The sequence below is a fragment of the Narcine bancroftii genome, chromosome 5, assembly GCF_036971445.1.
Source record: "Narcine bancroftii isolate sNarBan1 chromosome 5, sNarBan1.hap1, whole genome shotgun sequence".
NCBI lineage: Eukaryota > Metazoa > Chordata > Chondrichthyes > Torpediniformes > Narcinidae > Narcine > Narcine bancroftii.
In genome coordinates, this window is record NC_091473.1 from 174,049,825 (window position 1) to 174,076,171 (window position 26,347).

Sequence of the window (26,347 nt, forward strand, 5' to 3'; positions counted from 1 at the left end):
TGACCAGGCCAGCTGCCGTTGATGGCTGCGACGGCTGGCCACACAAACAGCCTCCTTCATGTGACGGACAGATCCACCGGCTGCCGATTCCTGGTGGACACGGGCTGAACTCATCATCCTTTCCCCCCCCCCCCCCCCCCCCCCACAGCATTAGAGACTCACACCCGATCTCAAGGTCCATCCCTGCGGGCAGCCAACAGCTCCACCATCAGGACCTATGGCACCCACAGGACACAGATCCAGATCGGGAAGACGTTCCACTGGAGGTTCGTCCTAGCCTCTGTGGGCACCGCGCTGTTAGGGGTCGACTTCCTCAGAGCTCCCAGCCTACTGGTTGACATGAAGGGCAAAAGGCTGGTCAATGCCCGAGCGTTCCACTCCACCCTACTGGACACAGCAGAAGCCCACAGGCCTGAAATCGCCGCCATAGCCGCCAGCGATGAGTTCGACGAGATCCTCCACGAATTCCCTGCCATCTTAGAGCCACTGTTCAATGCCACCCTGCCCTAGCATGGGGTCTTCCACCACATCGCCACACAGGGCCCCCCGCTGCATGCTAGACCCAGATGGCTGTCACCCGAGAAGCTGCAGCAGGCAAAGGAGGAGCTTTCCAGGCTCCAGGAACTGGGAATCGTCCAGTACTCGGACAGCGCCTGGGCATTGCCGCTCCATATGGTCCCGAAATCGTCCGGGGGTTGGAGACCACGCGGGAGCTACCGTCGGTTGAACGACGTAACCACCCCCGGCAGGTACCCAGTGCCCCACATATAGGACTTCTCCCCCAACCTCCACGGCACACAGGTCTTCTCCAAAGTTGACCTCGTGCGGGGATACCATCAGATCCCAGTGCATCCAGACGACGTGGTTAAGACGCCCATTATCACCCCTTTCGGCCTCTTTGAGTTCTTGCGTATGCCCTTCGGTCTAAAGAACGTGGCCCAAACGTTCCAGCGCCTTGTGGACGCGGTTGGAAAAGACCTGGACTTCGTGTTCATTTACCTGGACGATATTCTCATTGCCAGTTGCAACCACGACGAACTCAAAGCCCACTTCTGCACACTCTTTGACCGGCTGGCGGACTTCGGCCTCACAGTCAACATGGCCAAATGCCAGTTCGGCAAGGAGTCCCTCCAGTTCCTGGGGCACACCATTTCAGCGGCTGGGGCCACGCCGGTGCCGGAGAAGGTAGCGGCTGTTCAACGATTCCCCAAACCCTCCACCCTGAAAAGCCTTCAAGAGTTCGTGGGGATGGTGAACTTTTACCATTGTTTAATCCCCGGAGCCGCGCGCACCACGCACCCATTGTTCACACTCATGGTCACCAAAGAAAAAACTTCATTGTGGTCAGAGGTGGTGGACGGGGCTTTCATTGTGACAAAGGAGGGTCTAGCCAGTGCCATGCTGCTGCTAAACCGGCGGCCGGAGGCACACACAGCACTCTCCATGGACGCCTCAGCTACGGCAGTGGGGCGGGTGGTTCTGGAACAGTGGCTCGATAGACAATGGCGCCTGCTGGCCTTTTTCAGCAAGCAGCTGCACCCGCCGGAGCTCAAATACAGCACCTTCGACCGGGAACTCCTGGCGCTGTATTTGGCCATCCGCCATTTCCACTACTTCATCGAGGGCAGGCCGTTCACAGCCTTCACGGATCACAAGCTCCTCACTCAAACACTGGCGATGGCCAAGTATCAGTGGTCCACCAGACAGCAGCGCCACCTCTCATACGTGTCTGAGTTCGCATCTGACACAGGGCCAATAAGGACAATGTAGTGACAGATGCGCTCTCCCGTCCATCCATCAACACTCTCGCACCTGAATTATGAGCAACTGGCTCAGGCATAGAGGAACGATGCGGAGACACAGGCCTTGCGGACTGCCATCTCGGACCTCAAACTCAAGGATGTCCAGGTGCCCAGCAGCCTAGACGCATTGCTCTGTGATGTTTCAACAGGCATGCCATACCCGGTGGTCCCGCCACACTGGAGGGTGAAGGTCTTCAGTCTGATCCACAACCTCGCTCACCCAGCGGTAAAGACAACTGTGCAGATGGTGGCGGAGTGGTTTGTGTGGCACGGGCTAAAGAAGAAGGTGGCGGAACTGGCCAGGAACTGTACCAGGTGCCAGACCTCCAAGGTCCAGCGACACACGTGAGTCCTGATGTAGAACTTCAACCCGGCAGTTCGCAGATTTCAACACATCCACGTTGATGTCATCGGGCCCCTGCTGGTGTCCAAGGAGGCTCGTTATCTCCTTATGGTGGTGGATTGGGCCACAAAGTGGCCGGAAGCCATCCCGATTAAGGAGGCCTCCGCGGAGACGTGCGCCAGGTCTCTGATCAGTTAATGGATCGCCCGTTTCGGAGTCCTGGCGCACATCACTAGTGACAGAGGGGCGCAGTTCAGGACTGCCCTGTGGACTCAGATGGCATAGCTTCTGGGGGTCAAACTCCACCACACCACAGCTTATCACCCGCAGTCCAATGGGTTGGTGAAGAGGTTCCACAGGCACCTGAAGGCATCGCTTATGGCCAGACTCTCTGGACCAGACTGGGCGGATGGGATAGGACAGCACCCCAGGAGGACCTGCAAGCTTCAGCAGCGGAGATGGTCTATGGCGCACCACTTTCCCTGCCGGATGAGCTTTTTGCCCCAGACCCTGACGCCACGGCCATTGACAAAAACCTGCTGGCGGACCTACGCAGGCAACTGGCTTCCCTAGCTCCCCCACCCCCGGCACGCCACGGCACCCGGCCATTTCATCTCGCCAAAGAGCTCGACTCGGCCCGGTTCGTTTTCATGCAAAGGGACCGTAAGAGGGGCCATACAAAGTCTTGCACCGGTCTGGCGGAACTTTCACCCTGGACTTTGGTGAGAGAGAGGAATGTTTTACGGTGGACCGCCTGAAGGCAGCCCATCTGGACTTATCACAGCTGGTGCAGACGGCTGCACCCAAGCGCCGGGGCTGGCCGCCAAAGCGTCGGGACGCATAGCAGGATATGGGGGGGGGGGGTGGTTGTGTGGCGGCGCACATCCTCATGGCGAACCGGCCCCGCTTGTATCACCACGAGGCGGGGCACCCATGGGGAAATGGCATCGTCAAAGGTTTCTCTCTGACTCCAGCATCCCTTCCAGCCCACACCCTGGGCAGCGATTATGATGTCACAATGCACCAGGTGACTGAGCGCATACTGCCCTTAAAGGGGCAGGCTGAATTGGAATTAAAAACTCATTAATGACCCTCAATGTGGTGGCTGTGTTTCTTCCACTGCTCACACTGCCACAGTACACTGTTTTTTCTTGTAGATAATGTAACTAATTAATGAGTAATTAACTTTATTTAGTGTGGCATTCAATGATTTCTAATTGAGTTACTTTGTGGACCAGATTTTCAGTTCTGAGGGGACGTGGGTGTGCATAAGTGAAGCTCTGCAGATTCTGGGGGGCCTTGGCTATATGAAAGATTACCCTTATGAACGATTCCTCAGGGACAGCAGAATTCTTATGATTTTTGAGGTAAGATAAACATTAATTTGTTTGGATAGTAAATTTAATTATAACAAGCAACAATGAAGCATGTGGTGAAATGAAATGTAACTTGGAAAGAATCTTCGTACACCATAGGATATTTCAGTGGATTTTATCAGCTATAATAAATTGAGTTAATTTTTGATTTTTTTGTATTTGTTATTTCAGTTGATTTCAGCTCCATGCTGGTTTGTTGTGGTCGATGTGTAATTGTGTTTCCAAGCAACCTTCGTAACAAATCTGAGTTCCTCACAAACCTGAGTTTTATCTTTTTGTTTTCTTCAAGCATAATTATACTCTGTAAAAAGAACTTGCAATCTACCAATAGCTTAATTTCATTTAAAAATTCTGCTTCAAAGAAACAATACCTTCCTTAATTCATTCAACAGTTTATAGTCCAGTGCTGTGATCCAATGCAGATTGAGCTATGATTAAAAAAAACATTGTGGGATTAATATAATTAGCTTGTTTCAAGAAATATACAAACTTTAATTTTTTGTTAAATCACCAGGGATTAATATTTTAACTGCACCTTAAAATTTCTAAGGCCTGATGAAGAAGGCAAATCTCTTTGGTTAGGCCATTCACTGATTGCACCTGTTGTTGAATACAGTATGCATATATTTAATGATGAATAGAAGAATCACTTGGTTCATTTATATGGCTATTGTGTTTGGCAGCTGCATGATGAATTCGCTGGATGTGATCCTGAAAATCAACAAATTGTGATATTTGGCTCTTTTGCACGACTAAAATAATGAATAAAGTGCTTGTTCTATGGGATTAACAAATGCAGCCAAGTAATCACAATTGATGTCTTCAATCTATAAAAGAAAATCAACAAATTGTGATATTTGGCTCTTTCGCACGACTAAAATAATGAATAAAGTGCTTGTTCTATGGGATTAACAAATGCAGCCAAGTAAGCACAATTGATGTCTTCAATCTATAACTGAAGGCTTCCATTCTATTTATATATTGCAGGGAACTAATGAAATTCTACGGATGTATGTGGGCTTGACTGGATTACAGCATGCAGGAAAAATACTTACTGGAAAAGTAAAGTAAGTTGGACCAAAGGTGTTTTTTTTTGTTTCAAAGATTGCTCCCAAAATTACATCTCAAATAATCCCCCACTCCCATAGCCTACTATTCAGTTACTGATTCAACCCACCAGTCCTGTCTGGATCTTTGACTGTACCAGGACTGTTGATAGCTTACTGAGCCCTTGCCTTATAGTTAGAATGTATTTAAAGCATTGATATTCTGTAACTTGAGTGTATTTGCAGTAGAATTGAAGAACTCGTGTTAAGCTAAAGTTTGAGGCAAAATCTCAAGTTTGCTTTTGAGCAAAACAGTGAACCTTCTGGAAGAGGATTTAATTCTCTCTTGATTTGGGATTTGCAACTATAAACCAAAGTGTTAGTGTTTCCTATTTAAATTGAATCAACAATTGAAACTTTTCCCAGAAGAAATTGCAAAACAAAATAAAGAATTTGAGTTGTTCTTTAAATGGTCATGTTTAAGATCAATGGGTGGAGTAAGCAGGTGTTTGAGACATCAAGGCTAAGATATCCAATAAATGGTTGGAACTTTCCAGCTGCACATGTGGTTTGAGAGTACCACAGACCTGCGTACATTCAAATGCTTTCCTTTTCCAGTAACTTAAATTTCACTGAAAGTATTGCTTCAAAAATAGCCGTATTTGAGGATAATATATGTTTGTGTTGATTCATATTAATAGTGAGAATATTTTTCTGGGGATAGTAAATGTTCTTATCTCAGATTTTACAGCTTTCCAAGCTATGAACAGCTTACGTCTCTGAATTTTCAGCTACCCTGTGAAAACCCTGATAAGATATCTTAAAAATTATTTGTACAGGAAGAAATGCTCTTTAAAATCTTTGGGTTTTGATCCCTATTCTTGTAATTCAAATTGAAGTGTATTTATCATCTGATTGTACCAGTACACCTGACAAAACGGTGTTCTCTGGCTTACAGTGCAAATTTGACACACATGCACACACTCTTTCTCTACACGGATGCATATATTAATATAAATAATAAATAGTAGAATCTTGGAGATTGGTTGTTGCAGTTCAACAGCCTCACTGCGTGTGGGAAGAAGCTGTTCCTCAGACAGGTGGTTCTGGCTCTAATACTTCTGAACCTCTTTCGCGTCGGGAGTAGCTGGAAGATGCTGCATTTGGGTGTTGAGGGGTCCTTTCTGATTTTGCTAGCCCTCTTTAAACAATGATCCTGCTAAATCACATTGGTGGGGGGAGGGTGGAGATGCTAGAGATCCTCTCTGCCGCTTTTAGGGTCCATTGGATTGACCTTCGATCTGATGCTCTCCGGCACCACCCAGCTAGAACACTCTTTGTAGAGCTCCTGTAGAAAGTTGACAGAATGGTGGCCATTAGCCTTGCCCACCTCAGCCTTTTAAGGAAGTGCAGTCACTGTTGCGCCTTCCTGATAAGAGGGAGATGTTGTCCAGGATCGGTGACTAGTTTAGTGGACTTTGTTGAATGTGGTGCTCTCCACTACCAAGCTATTAATGTGCAGTGGAGGGTGATCATTCCTGGTCCTCCTGAAGTCCTCAATCATCTCCTTTGTCTTGTCAATATTGTCGCACCATTTCACAAGATTTTCCACCTCCTATATTTTGACTCATTGTTGCTGATGGCGCCAACTATTGCCATGTCATCTGCAAACTTAATGACTGTTGGAGCTGGAGCTGGCATTGCATTCGTGGGTCTGTCGCATGAACAGAAGCAGTCTGAGCACAAATAACAAAATGAGAAGATAACTATAAACCTAAACTTTTTATGTGAATATGCATATCTAATTCCCTGAAGCTTTTTGCTCATTTTATGGCTTTAGTAGACATTTTTGGTAACTTGGAATATTTCCAATGATATTAGCAGTAATTTTGTTGATAGTTTTTGAGCTATAAATCTAGGGGTGAAATCTTCTGGGTTTGAGAATATATCTGCTCTAACAATTTGTGCAAAATTAATGTTTTCTGCATTGTTAGAAATTGTGACTTTCTGATGGCTCTTCAGGCTACCTTAAACTTTGCAGAGCAAAATTGTAGCAGAATCAAAATCTTCAGCCTTTAACACCAGCAATGTGATTTTTCTAGTTATGTATCTCATTTCCAGTTTATATTGTGAAGGGTGTTTGCAATTTCAGTTACATAACTATATAAAATATATGAAATCCATTTCAAAAGTAACTTGTAAGCAATGAAGCTTTTTTGATATTTTCTGTTTGCTTCCAGAGAGATGAAAAAGGGAAATATCGGAACTGTGTTGGAGATTCTGGGGAAAAAAATAGGAGATTTTTTGACCACAAAGGTGGATTATGGCCTCACAGGCAAAAATGGTGTAGTGCATCCCAGTTTAGAGGTAATTATTCATATAAGTCACAATTTCTGGTGCAAATATATGAAGTATTGTTTCTTTGGACTGCAAACATTAATAAGATCATATTTGGCATGCAAAGCAGAGTGTCAAGCAAATTACAGAATTGAAGATTTAAATTCTTGGAAAACAAAATTATTGTTTGCGTGGGTCTTTATTCATTGGAGCGTAGAAGGCTGAGGGGGGGATTTGATAGAGGTATTTAAGATTATGAGGGGAATAGACAGAGTAGATGTGAATAGGCTCTTCCCCTTGAGGGTAGGTGAGATTAGAACGTGGGGGCTTAAGTTAAGGATTAGGGGGCAAAAATTTAGAAGTAACATGAGAGGGAACTTCTTCACTCAGAGTGGTGGCTGAGTGGAATGACCTTCTGGAAGAGTTGGTTGCAGCAGGGTCAATTTTGTCATTTAAGAGAAGGTTGGATGAGTAAATGATGTGAGGGGATTGGAGGATTATGGACAGGGAGATCACTTAAATGAGTACGGACCAGAGGGGCTGAGATGGCCTGTTTCCGTAGTACAATTGTTATATGGTTATATGTACATATGCTTCTGCACAGGGAGATGTCTGAGAGTAAAATATATATTTTGATCCACAAAATTTACAACCTAAAGTCTCTTCTATCAAGTCGAATTATTGGCTTTACTTTGTTTTGCTGATCAAAATCACTAACTCTAAAATTTAAACTGAGGATGTGTTAGTAGTTTAATCTTAAGCGACAAATATTTAAGACAAGGTGTGGATTTTAATTAGAATTTAAATGAACTGTGGGTTGGGTTTCAGTCATATATAGCCCAAAAGGGGAAAAATGTTTGACAGGATAAAGCACTGAGGGGAGGAGCAGGTACATTTTTGCATAAGCAGTTCCATTAACCAAATGATGAATTAACTGTCATGCAAAATTTAATTTAGACATTTTACAAAGCACCCCTTAGAAAACTTTGCAGATGTATGATATGAAATTAGTAAAAAAAACTAATGCAGGATGATTAGAGGAAATCAAAATAGGATAAGAGGAATGATTTAATTTTGTTTTCTTATAGACCAGCACCAAAAAATTGGAGGAGAATGTGTACTCTTTGGGTGCCACAGTGGAAAATCTATTGTATCGATATGGCAAGGTAATGAAACAATACATTCTTTGTGGTCATTGTTAAGAAAATGTTTAATTGACTGTAAGAAGTAAAAGGTGAAGCTGGATTTGTGACATCTTCATCACAAAATTATCTTCTGTGAAAAGTACATACTTCTAGAATTTGTGACTCTTAATTTGAAAAATACTGTGCCAAATCCCGTGGGGAATGCTGACAGTTTTCCACTTGCTGTCATAACTGACAACAGTTGCGAATTTGCAAGTTGTGAATCCAAACAGTTGTGAATGCCTCTGAATACACTGGACAACAATTTTTTTCAAAAGATTATGATGGAGAACTTCAAGATAATGTCAGATTTGCTGAATCATGTAGGAAGCATTAAATTAACTTTTATTATATGCTTAATCACATAATAATGCTGACACATTGTGTTAGTTCAACTGAAGGTTATTTTTTTTCTTTGGCTTGGCTTCGCGGACAAAGATTTATGGAGGGGGTAAAAAGACCACGTCAGCTGCAGGCTCGTTTGTGGCTGACAAGTCCGATGCGGGACAGGCGGACACGATTGCAGCGGTTGCAGGGGAAAATTGGTGGGTTGGGGTTGGGTGTTGGGTTTTTCCTCCTTTGCCTTTTGTCAGTGAGGTGGGCTCTGCGGTCTTCTTCAAAGGAGGTTGCTGCCCGCCAAACTGAGGCGCCAAGATGCACGGTTTGAGGCGTTATCAGCCCACTGGCGGTGGTCAATGTGGCAGGCACCAAGAGATTTCTTTAGGCAGTCCTTGTACCTTTTCTTTGGTGCACCTCTGTCACGGTGGCCAGTGGAGAGCTCGCCATATAACACGATCTTGGGAAGGCGATGGTCCTCCATTCTGGAGACGTGACCCATCCAGCGCAGCTGGATCTTCAGCAGTTATATCTTTTTAAAAAAAGGTATGTGATCGGAAAATTTTAAGGCGATTTTCATGATCAGCCCAAAATCTATAAAATAAGCCTGAAGGTGTTCAGGAAGCAAAATCTTCATTGTCCAGTGTTATCAACAATATTGATAAGAATTGCAAGTCTTTGACAGGTGACAAAACTAGACCACGTTTTGTATTTTCAGCCATCTTGTGAGTGGGATTGTTGAGGCGTAGCCTTGTGAATTATTGTGAAATTTATTTTTGATCTGGGCAGCACCTTATTGCCCAATCCTAAACTGCCTCAAGAAGGAGATGTTTGTTTTCTGGCACACTGACCCACTGATGATACTCTCACAATGGTTTTGTAGAGAAGTTCCAGGGTTTATTAGAAACAACCTTCCTTACCAACAAAATGAGCTAAGAATAGGTATTGTCTACTTTTTCCTTTATCTGCAAGTTCTGATCCAGTCTCAATATTGTTTCCTCTCTTGCTCCTGGTTTTCTTGTCCGAACATTTGCTTTATTTTTCTGTGCTCAATTCCACTTGGTTTTGCAGTTTTTTTTTTAGAAAAGTGGCAGTATTATTGGTGATATGATCTGGTGATAGTATGTGGTGTGGTCTGATATGATGTGGTGAGGGAAAACATAGTAGTTTGCTGAATTTTACTGAGGTTACAGAAACCTGTACCCTTCAGATATTTTCTTCCATCGTCTATTCTCTTTCCGTCTCCACATGAATCATGATTGACTTCCAGCACATACTGCATCACTGAATTTTATCAATCATTTTAAAACCTTGAGTCCTAGGGTGCTGGTGGAGAGACCTGTAATCAGTGGCATGTCATGGGGATTGGAGCTGAGTCCATGTAGTTTGTTATCTTTATGAACGAATTGTATAACGATATCAGAATCAGGTTTATTTGACATGAAATTTGTTGTTTTGCACCAGGAGTGAAGGTGCAGAAATTGCTGTAAATTTCCACAAATTCACTATTTAAGAATAAATAATTAGTGCAAGAGAAAAGTGAGGTAGTGTTTGGAGATCATTGTCTATTCAGAAAACCAGAGGTGACTTCAGGAAGGGAAAACCCAAAGGTGTATGATCATTGGGGGATCAGAGGTGGAGAGGGTGAGCAAATTTAAGTTCTATCTTCACTACCTCGGAGGATCTTTCCTGGACTCAACACATTAATGGCATCGTGAAGAAAGCACGCCAGTGTCTCTACTTCCTTGGGAGTTTGCAGAGGTTTGGTATAACACCAGAAACCCTGGCAAACTTCTACAAATATGTGGTGGAAAGTGTGCTGACTGCTGCATCACAGTCTGGTATGGGGATGCCAATACTCTTTAGCATAAAACCCTCTAAAATGTCGTGGACACAGCCCAGGACATCACAGGCAAAACCGTCCCACTATCGAGACCATCTACACGGAACACTGCAGTCGGAGAGCAGCAGCAGTCATCAAGAATTCACACGCTCTGTTCTCATCAGGAAAGAGGTGTCGTTGCCACAAGATTTGCACCACCAGGTTCAGGAACAGCTGCTACCCCTCCACCATCAGACTCCTCAACAACAAACTCAATCAGTGAACTTTATTGATTTATTTAAATTCTCCCTGTATTGTCGGATTGCTTTCGTTATCTGCTTACGGTTCTTTATTTGTTTGCATGTGTGTACAGTTTTTTTGCGCAATAAATAAGTGGTAATTCTGCCTCGCCTGCAGGAAAAGGAATCTCAATTGTGTATGACGTCTTCTTTCTTTTTCAATCTTTTTATTAACATTTCATAATATACACAGCAGAAGAATAGAAATAACACAATTAAAATGTGGTCCAAGTCTACATAGTATAAGTATCATATAAATTCCAAAGTGTGAAAATGTGACATATTAGAAATATTTCTCCTAACAAAGAAAACAGATAAATATTTATAATATTTTATACATATATTAAAAAAAAACAACTAAGCAGCCTATCCCGAGGATCTGGTGAATAGGATCTGGTGAATAGTATGACCTGATTTTTTTTCTAGATTTAAGAAAGACATAACATGAGAAACCCATTGAAATAATGTAGGAGAATCAGAGTCTTTCCATTGAAGTAAAATGGCTCCTTGAACTAATGGTGTAGAAAAAGCTACAACTCGATAAGCAGAAGTAGGTAAACAACCTACATCTGTGATTCCAAAACGAGCAGTTAAGGGTTTGGTTGTAATTAAATAACCAGTATCATTGATCTAGTTTAAAAAATCTTTGCAAAATTTTTCTAACATGGGACAGGACCAAAACATACAAGTCAATGAAGCCACCTCAGTGTTGCATCTATCACAAGTAGAGCTCGTATTAGGAAATATACGAGCTAGTTTATCTTTAGACATATAAGCTCTAAGATCTATTTTGAACTGTACTAAAGAATGATGTGCACAAAGTGAAGAAGTATTAATTAGTCTATTTCCCCATGTTTCAGGAGACAATGTTAAGTTAAAGTTACAATTCCCATGTTTGTCAAATCTTATCCACGGGGACTGATCTCAAATTTAATATAAGAGTAAAAATAGGACCAATTAAACCCTTCTGAAAGGGGTTTAACCAGAACAAAGGGTCAAGTAAATCTGGTTGTTGTACTGTTAGATAATTAGCCATTACCGTATTCAGGAGATTTCAAATCTGTAGATATCTAAAAAATGTGTGTATGGTAAATGTGATGTCATGTATGTATTCTGATAATACATCTGAAATCTGATAGTGGAGGGGAAGAAGCTAGTTTTGTAAACAGGTATTCGTCTTCAGGCACCTTTACTTCCTTCCTGATGGTAGCAGTGAGAAGAGGGCATGGGGTAGGTGGTGAGGGTCCTTGATGATGGAGGGTGCTTTCTAGAGACACTACCTCTTAAAGATATCATTAATGTAGTGGAGACTAATGCCCATGATGGCGCTGGCTGATTCACAACCCTCTGTAGCCTTTTTCTGTCCTGTGCATTGGCACCTCCATACCAAAAAGTGATGCAACCAGTCAGAATGCTATCAACGGTACACCTGTAGAAATTTGCAAGTCTTTGATGATGTATCAAATCTCAAACAAAATAGCCACTGAAGAGCCTTCTTCATGATTGAATCAACATGATGGCCCCAGACTAGATCTTCAGAGGTGTTGATACCCAGAAATTTTGTTATTTACCCTCTCCACTGCTGACCTCTCGATGAGGACTGGTTTGTGTTCTCCCGGTGTCCACTTCCTGAAGTCCACAGTCAGTTCCTTAGTTCTGCTAATGTTGAGTGCAAGATTGTTGTTAATGTAGATAACATTGTGAGTTAGTTTGCACTTGACACCAAAATTGGAGAGTAGTGGACAGTGAAGAAGTTTCCTGAAGTGGCAGCCTGGGTAGATAGATTGGTGAAGAATGCATCTGGAATGCTGGACTTCATTGATCAGGGCAGGCACAGAAGGTCAGACATCATGTTATAACTGTTGGTAAGATTACACTTGGAGGGTCAAATTACTTAGTTGTTTAGATAAAGTATCTCAAGTCCAGGGCCCCATCAAGACAAGAAAGAGAAGTAAGGTAAATCCAGTCAGAGACATTGAGTGCCCATGAATCCCACCGCCTCTTCCAATGCTGCTACCACATGCACTCCCGTAACCTGCATAGCACACGGCCTCTGTCCATTCCAACTGTGAATCAGAGCTCAAGGCATCCAAGTCATTCTCCTTTCTCCCTAGTTCCAAACCCACCATGCTACTGTGAAGCTGTCAGTTCCCAAGACCCTTTGAGACCCATGAACTTTATTGGCATGCTCATAAATCCTGGTCCTGACATCTGGCTCCAAAACCTTGCAGCCTGGTTTGAAGCCTTCAGGCTGTGATAGCTCTGCACGAGAGCCTAGTTCACTGGTGTGGACCCCTATCCTGTGGGGACTTCTCCTAGGCTGCTTCTCTATGGCGGACGATGGGGTGTTCTCCCACTCTGGTGGCTTGTGCCACTGACTTTAGGTCTGGGCTGCTGAACATGTGTGGCCATCTTGTGTATGGATCTCTGGGCTCCTGATGTAAGAAAACATGCTATTGGACCTGTTCTACAGGTAGTTTAAACCTGTACAGGGCTGTCACGTGTGACTGCTGGGCAGAAGGACTACCTAGAGGTGCATTGAAAGACACATCTCTGCTTCCCTGCTCCTGACAGGTCCATGCCAGTGCAACCCCAATAGCAGCACTGCATTATTTGCATCCTGAAATGTAATAGGTCAACCCTGCTGTCAAGATAGAAAGACAAGCAAAAGAACCATAGAGCAATAAAAACCTTTATTACAATTATGCTAGCGGGTATTATGGTCAGGTAGACAAGGTCACCTTATTCAAAGATTCAAGTGAAACAGTACAGGTACACAATCCTTTATCTAAAATCCGGAAAGCTCCAAAATCCAGCAAGAAGGGAAAGTGATGGCAACACGAGTCGGGCGGGTGAGATTTCGGCAGTGTGAGTCGGGTGGGGGAGGTGGGGGGGAGATGGCTGAACAATTTGGCTGGGTTTAAATCTGGCTTTCCAAAATCTGGAAAAATCCGAAATTCTGAACACACTGTCCCCCAAGGGTTCCGGATAAAGGATTGTGTACCTGTACAGTATTTATGGCATTTTCTTGCATACAAATCTGAGAGGCAGCTCCTTGAACTTATTACAAGCTTATGTTTTACATTTTGCATTGCTCTTTTCTAAAGTCAGGGATATGGTTGACATCAAGCAGTTATTCGCATATACAAGTCATAATTAAAAGATTTCATCTGTTGCATAGGAAATTGGCAGGTCTGGAAAGATTGCTTCCAATGCACAGTAACATCCGTGTTCTATATGCCTAAGTTTTTTTAATCTTTAATTTATCACATGTAAATGGTTGGTCTCACAATAATATTAAGCCATCAGGTTTAACAATGTGGAGAGAAACTTCTAGGCTGGCACAATATTAGATCGAAACTTAGCTGGTGCGTCATTGTTGCTGTGTGTGGCCTATGGCCATTGTTAACTCAAATCGCGACTGACAGGTTGTAAGGTTCAATCAGCTGCATTTGCGCGTGAAGCCATTTATGAATGGGTTGCTCGTTGACAGGTCGTTGACTCATCCGGCAAAGTCAGCTAGCGCTACTGTGTTAAAAGGCATCATGGATTCTGTAAGCCTGTTTACGAGCTGTTTACCCAGGAAATGGCTGAAGTAATTAATTCAGATGACTTTGAAGGATGAGATAATTAGTTTTAATTATCTGGTAGGGATGTGCTTATGCCCAGTAAACATGTGACTCTCTGGCCCCAATTTCAAAACTAGGGACTGGTGTTTTTAATAAAGACAAAATCAGTGGTACTTTTCTTATAACTGTCATATCTGGATAGCATAGAAATAAAAACTTTAACAGTTTGTCTAAATTTTGGAAGGATGTCAAAATGCTGGAAAGTATTGAAAAGATTCATGACAATAATTACCAGGACTGGTTGGTGTGAGTTATATGGAGAGGCTGGATGAGCTGGAACTTTTTTTCCCAGGAATTGAGGAGGCTGAGGGATGACATTGTAGAGATAGATATAAAATCACGAAGTGAGTGCCTGAAGTATTTTTCCCAGGGTAGAGGAGAGTAAAGCTGAAGGGGCCTAGACCTATGGTGAGAGGTCAGCTTTTTCCAAACAGAGGATCATGAGTACATAGAATGAGCTGCAAGAGGAAATGCAGAGGCAGTTGCAGTTACATTGTTTGGACCGTTACATGATGGGAAAATATTAAAGGAGAATGGTCCTGCATTTGAGTAAAGACAACTGGACGGAAGTTGGATTGAAGGGCCAAACTCCACGCTACGTAAATCAACGTCTGTCTTTTAGGACGATTATGATTTTATCATATAAAAATATAATAAATTATGGTATAGAAAATAATTTTTCAATTTTTTAATTAGAAAATAAAATATTGTTTAGTTACTGAGTAAGGAAATTGCTCAAGGAAAGCAATTGCTAATTATCTGGAACATGTAATGCTTGTCACAACCTACATTACAGATTTACTTTGCAATTGCCATTTCAGACACTGGACAGTGGAGTCATTTTTAACATGTAAATCTGAATGTATGTAAGAAGTCATAAGAGGTGCTTACACAAATGAGGTTCTGTAAATACAGCATACACAATTAAAGGTTTAAAATAAATGATAGTTTATAGAGTGAGTTTTTTTGCTTTGCAAATAATCACAAAATTAATTTTTTACAGTGGAGTTACAGAAAGTGAATATTTACGAGGCATTTGCCTGCTAAGAATGAACTCACAAACAGATAGTGTTCACATTGCCATGCAGCTCTAGCTTCCTTCAGCATTATTCAACAATGTTTTAAATATTTTTTTTGTAATATTAGTTCAGTTTATAAGTTATACAGTAGATTTCAATTGAGACCAATTGTAGGTCAGAACCTGGAAAGGGACTATCAAGAGCAGGGAAATGAAACAGAAGTTGGTTGAAATAAGTCAATTAGAAATTAAGTACCAAGAGGAACCTAGTAGGAATCCCCCTGCCCCAAACAGATGAACAGCAATTGGGCTCAAAGATGGAAATAAATCAGGAATATGAAAAATGAGGTGGCATATTAAACCATCTTCAAAAGGGAAATTTTGTTGCAAACACCAGTTTGATAAAGTACTAATACATTGAAGTATAGTGTCAGCCACCAGTGATTAAACTACTGCACTGGTTTTTCATTACAACCCATCTTGATCACTAATACCCTTCAGGAAAGGACATCTGCTAACCACAACTGGTAAAGACTATGTATTAAATAGCCCAAAAATCCATTCAGTCGTTCACAACTGTTTTATTAAAACAGAATAAAGGCCTTCACCAGAGGATTGCAGCAGTTCAATTATCTGTTGTTGAGTATGTTCAAGAGTGGATTCAATAGAATTCTGGACACAAGAAATTAAGATATACCGTACGTATGGAATTTGGCTTGAATTATGGAATTTCAGACATCATTTTTATTGAATGCTGAATCAGTGTCAGGGAGTGTGAGGTCAATTCCTGTTTCAATTTTTTCATATTACCTTCTCACTTTGCTGCAGTACCAAGCAGTAAACTGTTGAAAGGCACTATCCTTCAGATGAGAGATTAAGGTCCTCACTGTCCGTACTGTTACGAGCCCAGAGAACCCAAAACCCAGCAGCAATAGATATTCACCAAAACAAATGGTTACTCAAACAAAAGTTGTGCTTTTAATTGTCTTTAAACATGAAAACAGAATCAGACGTTAACTTAACTAACCTAACTTAACCCCCTTCTAATTCTAAGTGCACTTGTGTGTAAGTTCAGAAAAGTTCTTTGGTTCACATTCCAATTCCTCCAAGTTCAGTGGTTGTAGGCAATTCTTACACTGTGCACAGAATTTAACATTTATAAAGTTCACCGGGCTCTGGTGCTTGAAAGGTAAATGGTTCAGGAAGGTTTTTGTCAGTTTTCAGAGAGAGATATGTTGGTTCCAGGACATCCACAACTGATATACTTCTTAATCAACCACTCCAGTGTCTTGCTGACAAAACTTGCCCCTTCAGAGTTCTCCAGATGATAATCTCTTTCTTTCAGGACACCACCGAGTTCCTTTTTGTTTCTTTTATTCCAAGTGAAACATTAGACAGCCAGTCCTCTCCTCTTGCATGAACCACAAGGGCTTTGACCAGGCTGAACTAAGCAGTCACAACCCATCTTCCAAATGGGGCTTTCCACAAGCTTGCCAGCTTGTCCTGTTCCAATCCCAGTTGCTTCTGCTGGTTGTAACACTGCAGAATTGTGTGTGTGTGTGTGTGTGTCTCTCTCTCTCTCTCTCTCTGAGAGAAAGCCTGTTTGACTCTCTTTGTTTCCAAAACCACATGACCATCTGAGAACAGCAAGTTCCACTGTAGAGAATCTGCGGCTCTGGCAAGTTCTTTCATCTGTTATCTTTTGTAAGCAACAAACCATTAGTGAAGTCTCTTGGGGGAAAAAGCTGTGGAGCCGATATGTCTAGCATGGGACAGAGCTCCAGTTTTTTAAATAAGATCTGTTTTAAAGTTTTTATATGTAACCTACTAACAAACCTTTCCCAATTTATCTCCCAAAAACATATCTATATACTCTGTCACAGTACCATGGATCTATCGATCAGATTGCTTTTTGCCATTTGCTAAAAATCAGTTTTCCTGTTAGTCTGCTCAGTATTTATCCATGCCCCAACATATAAAACAGACAAATAGATCATCCTCTTGTTGGTTGAAAGATTGCTATTCCTAAAAAGTTATCATTGAGAATAATTTTGAGTGTACCTTTTGGGACTGAGCAATTGGTTCAGGATCGGGTGAAAAGTGTGGAGAAAGTAGCCCAAGCTTGTGATCTTGGGCCAGAGTCAAATATTTAATCACTCTAAAAGATTGTTGCTGCCTTCAACAATTTTCAAATCTTCCTTGTAGGAATTCAATAAGCCATATGCTAGCATCTCAAATATTTTTACCAATATGGTTATGCATAAGAGAGCATGCAGCAGTTTAGCTCTCTCCCTTTAAAAGTATGGTTCTGGGCATTTACCCAATGATGTGCATTGGGTAAATGCTAGCAGATTTCCATTTCGGCTAGGTCCCACTAATGTGATAAAAGTACGATTTTCCAATGAAGTAGTCATGGTGAACTAAAACAAAAATTTTCAAATACCTTCACTTTAAAATATCACCTCGTTACCAAGCTTCAGAACTGTCTTGACAAGACGTACCCCTCAGCTTTAAAACAGTTGCGAGAGTGGCTGTTATTATTCTGGCATTATCCCTAAATATCAGGAGAACTAATAATGTACGTCATGTGACTGTCATTCCTCGAAGAATCCGGTGGTAGGTGGGAGCTACATCACAGCTCAGGAATCACAGGTTTATTTCTATCTCTGATGCTTGCAGGTTTTCCTTATGACCATGTGTGTTTCTCTGAGTGGAGTAGTTTGCTCCTAGATCCCAAACGTGCTGGTTTGTTAGGTTGCCAGGCCGTAGTAAATTGTACCTAATATAGGACAATCAGGATGGGTATTAATGGGCATGATAGGTTGAAATAAAATGGGGAATGAGATTGGTGGCTCCCTTCGACGTATGGAAGTATGAGAAATATGTAGAAAAATCAGTGCTCCTCACCTGTGCTAGCAGATCCTCTCTTATAACACGCAACCTTTCTTCTCTGCTCACCCTGCACTATGCTTTCAGTAGTATAAATATTTATCTCGTAAATTTTCTTCCTTTCCATTGTAATCCTATAAATTTTGCTCTTTACACAGCTATATGAATGTTAGAGATTGCCTGTTGGTCTGTTCGCAGAAGAACCCTTCTTGCTGTACTAGGTATTTATGTTAAATAAACTTCTTTTACATATTGAGGGCCTGTTTTTCTGGATGACAAACCTGTTTATAGGTAACAGTTATCACCCTTAACAGCTCTCCTTCAAAAGATTCCCAGAAATGTTTTATTTATCATTCACATTCACACATTTGAAAGGGTCTGAAAAATCTTGCCAGTCACAAACTTGTATCCCTAGTGTCTTTCTTTGGCTTGGCTTTGCGGACGAAGATTTATGGAGGGGGTAAAAAGTCCACGTCAGCTGCAGGCTCGTTTGTGGCTGACAAGTCCGATGCGGGACAGGCAGACACGATTGCAGCGGTTGCAAGGGAAAATTGGTTGGTTGGGGTTGGGTGTTGGGTTTTTCCTCCTTTGCCTTTTGTCAGTGAGGTGGGCTCTGCGGTCTTCTTCAAAGGAGGTTGCTGCCCACCAAACTGTGAGGCGCCAAGATGCACGGTTTGAGGCGTTATCAGCCCACTGGCGGTGGTCAATGTGGCAGGCACCAAGAGATTTCTTTAGGCAGTCCTTGTACCTTTTCTTTGGTGCACCTCTGTCACTGTGGCCAGTGGAGAGCTCGTCATATAACACGATCTTGGGAAGGCGATGGTCCTCCATTCTGGAGACGTGACCCATCCAGCGCAGCTGGATCTTCAGCAGCGTGGACTCGATGCTGTCGACCTCTGCCATCGAGTACTTCGACGTTAGGGGTGTAAGCGCTCCAATGGATGTTGAGGATGGAGCGGAGACAACGCTGGTGGAAGCGTTCTAGGAGCCGTAGGTGGTGCCGGTAGAGGACCCATGATTCGGAGCCGAACAGGAGTGTGGGTATGACAACGGCTCTGTATACGCTTATCTTTGTGAGGTTTTTCAGTTGGTTGTTTTTCCAGACTCTTTTGTGTAGTCTTCCAAAGGCGCTATTTGCCTTGGCGAGTCTGTTGTCTATCTCATTGTCGATTCTTGCATCTGATGAAATGGTGCAGCCGAGATAGGTAAACTGGTTGACCGTTTTGAGTTTTGTGTGCCCGATGGAGATGTGGGGGGGCTGGTAGTCATGGTGGGGAGCTGGCTGATGGAGGACCTCAGTTTTCTTCAGGCTGACTTCCAAGCCAAACATTTTGGCAGTTTCCGCAAAGCAGGACATCAAGCGCTGAAGAGCTGGCTCTGAATGGGCAACTAAAGCGGCATCATCTGCAAAGAGTAGTTCACGGACAAGTTTCTCTTGTGTCTTGGTGTGAGCTTGCAGGCGCCTCAGATTGAAGAGACTGCCATCCGTGCGGTACCGGATGTAAACAGCGTCTTCATTGTTGGGGTCTTTCATGGCTTGGTTCAGCATCATGCTGAAGAAGATTGAAAAGAGGGTTGGTGCGAGAACACAGCCTTGCTTCACGCCATTGTTAATGGAGAAGGGTTCAGAGAGCTCATTGCTGTATCTGACCCGACCTTGTTGGTTTTCGTGCAGTAGGATAATCATGTTGAGGAACTTTGGGGGAATCACGTTGCTCTCCATTGCAGGCAAAATCTTCGCTAGGATTCTACTAAATAGAATAATACCTAGTGTCGCCGAGAATATTCTCCCAGAATCACAGTGCGGCTTTCGCGCAAACAGAGGAACCACTGACATGGTCTTTGCCCTCAGACAGCTCCAAGAAAAGTGCAGAGAACAAAACAAAGGACTCTACATCACCTTTGTTGACCTCACCAAAGCCTTCGACACCGTGAGCAGGAAAGGGCTTTGGCAAATACTAGAGCGCATCGGATGTCCCCCAAAGTTCCTCAACATGATTATCCAACTGCACGAAATCCCTAGTGTGCAAGCTGTACAAAAAGCTTTTGTATTCAAAATATTATAACTAAAATGCAGTTGTAGTTCGATGAGCAGAGGTCATGCTTATAAAAATAAGAAATGTATAAAGTATCAGTGCAATTGCTACACCACTGGTTGCGGCTGAATTTATTTCAGAATGTATTATCCAGAGATCATAAGATCCTGGTGACCTGGGAGAGCCAGTTAGAATTTAAGGCATATATTTTAAATAATGAATGCTGGGAACTTGAAAGCATTTCTATAAGAGAATTGAAATGACAGAATTGATATGTGGCATTTAAAGTGCCAAGTATGAAAGCAAAATCAGCTTTTTGCCAGGAATTGACGACCTCCACCCCTAGCACAATCCCAGGTGTCTGCAGACGTTAGCGTTGCAAACAGGCAAGTGTGAAATGGGTCTTGCATTGTGGGATTAAATACCCAAGTTTTTGTGTGAGTGCAGGTACGTGAAGGAAGAAAAGATTAAAATGAAGGTATAAATTTTGCCCTGGGAAAGTCACAGTGGGAGAGAGGAAATAAATAGCAATAGTGGACAATTTTTAAACAGCGTAGGGAAAAAGGCAATGGCGGACCTGACTTCCCAGAATGTTGTGCAGGAGAGAAACCCCTCTATGAATACTCCTTACATGCAGCCGGGCATATAGCCCTTTCTCTGCCGCATGGCATTCTGGGAAGTCTGCCATCGCTTTTTCCCCAAGTTATTTATAAATGGTAAGTGATAGCGCTACCAACTTTCCCACCCTGTTTAAAAATTGTCCGCTATTGCTATTTATTGCTAGCACTTTCGCACGGTCCCTTATAAAGATTTATATAGGTTGGCACAACAACGGGCTGAAGGGCTCATACTGGGCTGTACATAAAGCTTAATTATGTAAAATTGTCATTAAAGCCTTGGGGGTTCATTAAGCCAAGGAAGGAAATCTCATGTCCTTGCCCAGCCTATATGGCTCCACTTACATCAACATAGTTGAATCCTAATAACCTGCACCGTGCCAACTTCGTTCCCTCCGCATTCTTGCTGAAATATTCTGAGCAGTGCAAACTAACGTGATTTTATGAAAGTGTTACACAGATTCGCAACATCATGCCTTTCATTTTTTTTAAAAAAACCTCTTCATAAAATTTAGGACTCTATTGTTTTTTTGAAGGCATATACTCAAGATGAGGTAAAATAAATATCTTGTAAGCATGTCTATCCCACATTTATCTCCTTGTCAATAGACAGCAGGTGCAGGAGTAGGCCATTCAGCCCTTTGAGCCAGCTCTGCCATTCACTCTGATTATGGCTTCTCCCCATATTCCTTGACTCTGCTATCTTTAAGAGTTCTATCTAATTCTTTCTTGAAAGCATCCAGAGACGGGGCGTGGCAAGATGGCATAGCGTCTAGACGTGTAATCTCGACCTCTCTGGCCAGACTTAAGTACCTGTTTTTTAACTCTTTGTTTTCAAGTTTAAACTTTTTAAATTTTAGTTTAAAGTATTGAGGAACTATTATGGCCATTAATGGTAAAAAGATTAAACCTCAAGTGCAGAAGAAGTTACATTTTAGAAGTGCTGAAGATTTGGGTTGATACAGTTTCAGGTTTAATTTCTTCAGTGTCTAAACCACAAAGACTGCCTGTGGGAGCTGAAAAAAAAGCGTCTACTACTCACCAAGTGAAGGATGGCGCTGGAATTACCCGTTCTCTGGAAGAAGGTGCGTGTTCCCAAGAAGTGGATCCCGATTCTGGAAGCCTTTTGATTTTAACGGAGGGAGCACGCAGGAAGACGACTCCATTGTTTGAAATGCATCAGGAAACATTTCAACCTGAAGATATAGTTTTCCTCAGTGATTTTGCGAAAAATCAACAAGCTGCGGGGGGAGACCAGCGGCGACCCCCTGAGGAAGTCGGGGTGCCGTTGCTGGGAGTCCAGACCCGCAGTAAAACTTTTAAAATGCCTTTTGTTGAGTTGCAGCAGGAGCTGCAGTTACCTGGTTCTGCTACTACGTCAGAGAAAGCAGGGCTGAGCTTTTCTGATTTACAGTGTAAGCAACTAAATGCAGTTATTCAGCCTTTAATGAATGAGATGGTTCAAATGATAAGTTCAGAATTGAATACAGTTAAAGCACGTGTGGATGCATCTTATGAAGAATTTAAAAAATTTCAGACTGCTTTTTTTGGACTGTATACAACAAGTGGTTTCTAACACAGAAAAAGTGTTGAAGGTTGAAAAATCAGTCATAGAATTGGGAGAACGTGAGAAGGAGTTAGAGAGGAAAATAGACTACTTGGAGAATCAAAGCAGAAGGAATAATGTGAAAATCGTTGGTTTGCCAGAAGGAATAGAGGGACAAGATCCTCTTCATTTCTTTAAAGACTGGATCCCACAAGTATTAGGGCAAGAATTTTTTTCTGGAGGCTTGGTATTGGAAAGAGCTCATGGAGCTTTAAGAAGAACACCTTTATCTGGTCAAACATCGAGACTGGTAATAATTCGATGTTTGAATTATTTGGACAGAGAAGCAATACTTCGACTAGCAGTGCAAAATGAGAGACAACGACAAACTCAGTTATTGATTCAGAATAGCAGAGTTTTTTTAAATCCTGACTTGAGTCAAGAGGTCATTCAACGTCAACGTCAATTTAATCCAGTTAAAGAAGTTTTGTGGCGTAAAGGTCATAAGTCTACTTTTCGCTACCCGGCAGTGTTGAAGGTGTTTTATGGAGACCATCAATTTCGGTTTTTTGAGAATGATCGTGAAGCAATGATTTTTGCTGATTCATTGCCAGATATAAGAGGACAAAGACGTAGTCCACCATTGTCCCCTCAAGAAAAATCTGCTTGTTCTGGAAACGGAAGAAATGGCAGAAATGGAAAAAACAGGAATGGAAAGAGTCCAACTTTTTCTGAAATGGGATCTCCGAGATTGGAATCTCTTGGATGAATAGAAGAATTTTCTTATTCTTATTCTACTTTTTCTTGTTATTATGATATTTTGATGTTATTCATTGTTTGGCTGGGGAGGGAGAGATTTGTTCTAAGTTCTTCACTAGTCATCAGCCACTGGTGGGTAACCCACACCCAATTTTTGTTTAGGGATTACTACCTTTTGGTAGTTTTTTTGGGGGGGGGGGGGATTTTTTAAATTTTTTTTATTTTCATTTTAGTTTGCTTTTAATTTGTGATTTTTTTTTTCTCCTACTGGAGGGCCTATATACGTTGATTTGAGTTTTCATATAAAGATATTATTGGTATTTAGAAACAATAGTAGATATGTCAAAGTTGAGGTTTGCTACTTTTAAGGTTCGAGGTTTAAACAGTCCGATCAAGCGTAAGCGAGTTTTGGCGTATATTAAGAAATTGAAAATTGATGTGGCTTTTTTACAAGAAACACATTTGAATCTGAAGGAAAGTATGAAATTAAAGAGGGACTGGGTTTTTCGAGAGTAGCTTTGAATAAATTAACTTGGAAATATGAGTTACCACATTTTCAAAATTATTATGAGGCAGCCCAACTTAAATTTATTAGATCATTGATGGATTTGGAACGGCCTCCTAGTTGGGCCAAAATTGAGATGGCTAATATTTCTGAATTTTTGTTTAGATGGAATATAAATTTGTTACAGCAATATAATGTGCCTATACTAAAACATTTAATGAAGTTATGGATTAAGAAAAATAAAATGATAGGCTCTAGGGGTGAATTATCGGCTTTGACTCCATTGTATAATCATCAACTTATTTCTTTTTCAATACATAATCGAAGTTTATTGCATTGGAGACTTAAAGGTGTGAAAAATTTGGGAGATTGTTTTAAAGAGGATAAATTTTTCTCTTTTAATCAGACGAGAGACAGTTTTGGTATTGATAAGAATTCTTTGTTTCTCTATTATCAAATTCGATCTTTGGTAAAACGTACGTTTGGTAGAGATATGATTTTACTAAATTTGAGATTTTTCTTATGAAGGTACCAGAGAAGGGTTATATTTCATCTATGTATCAAATATTACACGATGGTATGGATAAAAAGGGTTGGGATAGGTCTAAAAGTAAATGGGAAGCGGATACTGGTTTTATTTTTTCCGAGGATGATTGGTTAGATATTTGTTATGATAGTGTAACTAGATTGATAAATGCATGTTATGCAATGATTAACTATAATTTTTTACATCAATTATACTTAACACCTGAAAAATTAAAAAAGTATGCTTTTCATGAATCAAATTTGTGTTTTAGATGTGGTAATTCTGTTGGAACTTTTTTTTCATGCTGTTTGGTCATACAATCTTTTTGGAAGAAAATTCAATCATTTTTAGAATATCTGTATAAGATTAAAATAGTTTTAGATCCAACAGTATTTTTATTGGGTAGTTTGCAACCTTTGAAAGGTTTGGGATTAGATAAGTTTCAATTTGCTTTTGTATATCTGTAGTGAGAAAATGTATTGCTAGTACGTGGAAAGATACAAATATGATTGATATTAATAGATGGCATAATGAGATGAAATATTGTTTAATAATGGAAAAAATTACATATGTTTCGTGTGATAATTATAGTTTTTTATTAATAAGTGGTTGTTATATTCAGAATATTTACATTTCAATTTATATTGATTAGATCTTAATATGTATGCTTAATTTTTTCTTTTTTTTTCTCTATATATAAAAAATAATGTTCATGTTTAGGGTTAATTGTTGTATATGTTATGTACTATTTGTTTTTTGAACGAATAAATAAAGTTTAAAAAAAAGAAAGCATCCAGAGAATTGGCCTCCACTACCTTCCGAGACAGAGCATTCCATAGATCCACAACTCTCTGGGTGAAAAAGTTTTTCCTCAACTCTGTTCTCAATGGCCTACCCCTTATTCTTAAACAGTGATCTTTGGTTCTGAACTCTTCAACATCAGGAACATGTTTCCTGCCTCTAGCATGTCCAATCCCTTAATAATCTTAAATGATCCAATCAGATCCCCGACGTCCTGGGAATTAACCTCGTGAACCTACACTGCACTCTCTCAACTCCAAGAACGCCCTTCCTCAAATTTGGAGACCAGAACTGCACCAATACTTCAGATGTGGTCTCACCAGAGCCCTGTACAACTGCAGAAGGACCTCTTTGCTCAAATCCCCTTGTTATGAAGGCCAACATGCCATTAGCTTTCTTCACTGTCTGCTGTACCTACTTGCTTACTTTCAGTGACTAATGAACAAGGACACCGAGATCTCATTGTACTTGCATTTTTTCCTAACTTGACACCATTCAGATAGTAATCTGCCTTCCTGTTCTTGCCACCAAAGTGGATACCCTCACATATATCCACATTAAACTGCATATCCATGCATCTATCCATTTACCCAACTGGTCCAAGTCACCCTGCATTCTCATAACATCCTCCTCATATTTTACACTTCCACCCAGCTTTGCGTCATCTGCAAATTTGCTAATATTACTTTTAATCCCTTCATCTAAATCATTAATGTATATTGTAAATAGCTGCAAGCCTCGCAGTATCCCTCTAGTCATTGCCTGCCATTCTGAAAGGGACTCTAATCCCTACTCTTTGTTTCCTGTCTACCAACTAATATGTCAGTACCCTATCCCCAATACCATGTGCTCTAATATTGCCCACCAATCTCCTATGTTGGACCTTAATAAAGGCTTTCTGAAAGTCCAGATGTACTACATTGACTGACTTTCCCTTGTCCATTTTCATAGTTACATCTTCGAAAAATTCAGATTAGTCAAAGCATGATTTCCCCTTCGTCAATTCATGCTGACTTGGTCCAATCCTGCTACTGCAATCCAAATGTGCTGCTATTTCATCTTTTATAATTAACTCCAGCATCTTCCCCACCACTGATATCAGGCTAACTAGTATAATTCCCTGTTTTCTCTCTCCCTCCTTTCTTAAAAAGTGGGATAACATTAGCTACCCTCCAATCTGCAGGAACTGATCCTGAATCTATAGAACATTGGAAAATGATTACCAATGTGTCCATGATTTCTAGAATCACTTCCTTAAAAGTACCCAAGGATGCAGACCATCAGGCACTGGGAATTTATCAGCCTTCAGTCCCATCAATCTACCCAACACCATTTTCTGCCTAATGTGAATTTCATTCAGTTCCTCCATTACTCTAGGTCCTCTGTTCACTATTACATCTGGGAGATTATTTGTGAAGACAGATCCAAAGTACGTATTCAATTCATCTGCCATTTCCTTGTTTTCCATAATAATTT

General features: G+C 41.4%; 1 protein-coding gene across 3 annotated transcripts in view; it reads left to right on the forward strand.

Moving 5' to 3' along the window:
• The window catches only part of acad9 (acyl-CoA dehydrogenase family, member 9), a 79,490-nt gene that overhangs the window by 39,494 nt on the left and 13,649 nt on the right, over positions 1 to 26,347 (forward strand). For all 3 annotated transcript variants that reach the window (XM_069939819.1, XM_069939820.1, XM_069939818.1), the window contains 4 exons: positions 3,384 to 3,512; positions 4,509 to 4,588; positions 6,808 to 6,934; positions 7,993 to 8,070. In XM_069939819.1, coding sequence (XP_069795920.1) covers positions 3,384 to 3,512; positions 4,509 to 4,588; positions 6,808 to 6,934; positions 7,993 to 8,070 — 414 coding nt within the window. The remainder of the gene's footprint in view (positions 1 to 3,383; positions 3,513 to 4,508; positions 4,589 to 6,807; positions 6,935 to 7,992; positions 8,071 to 26,347) is intronic.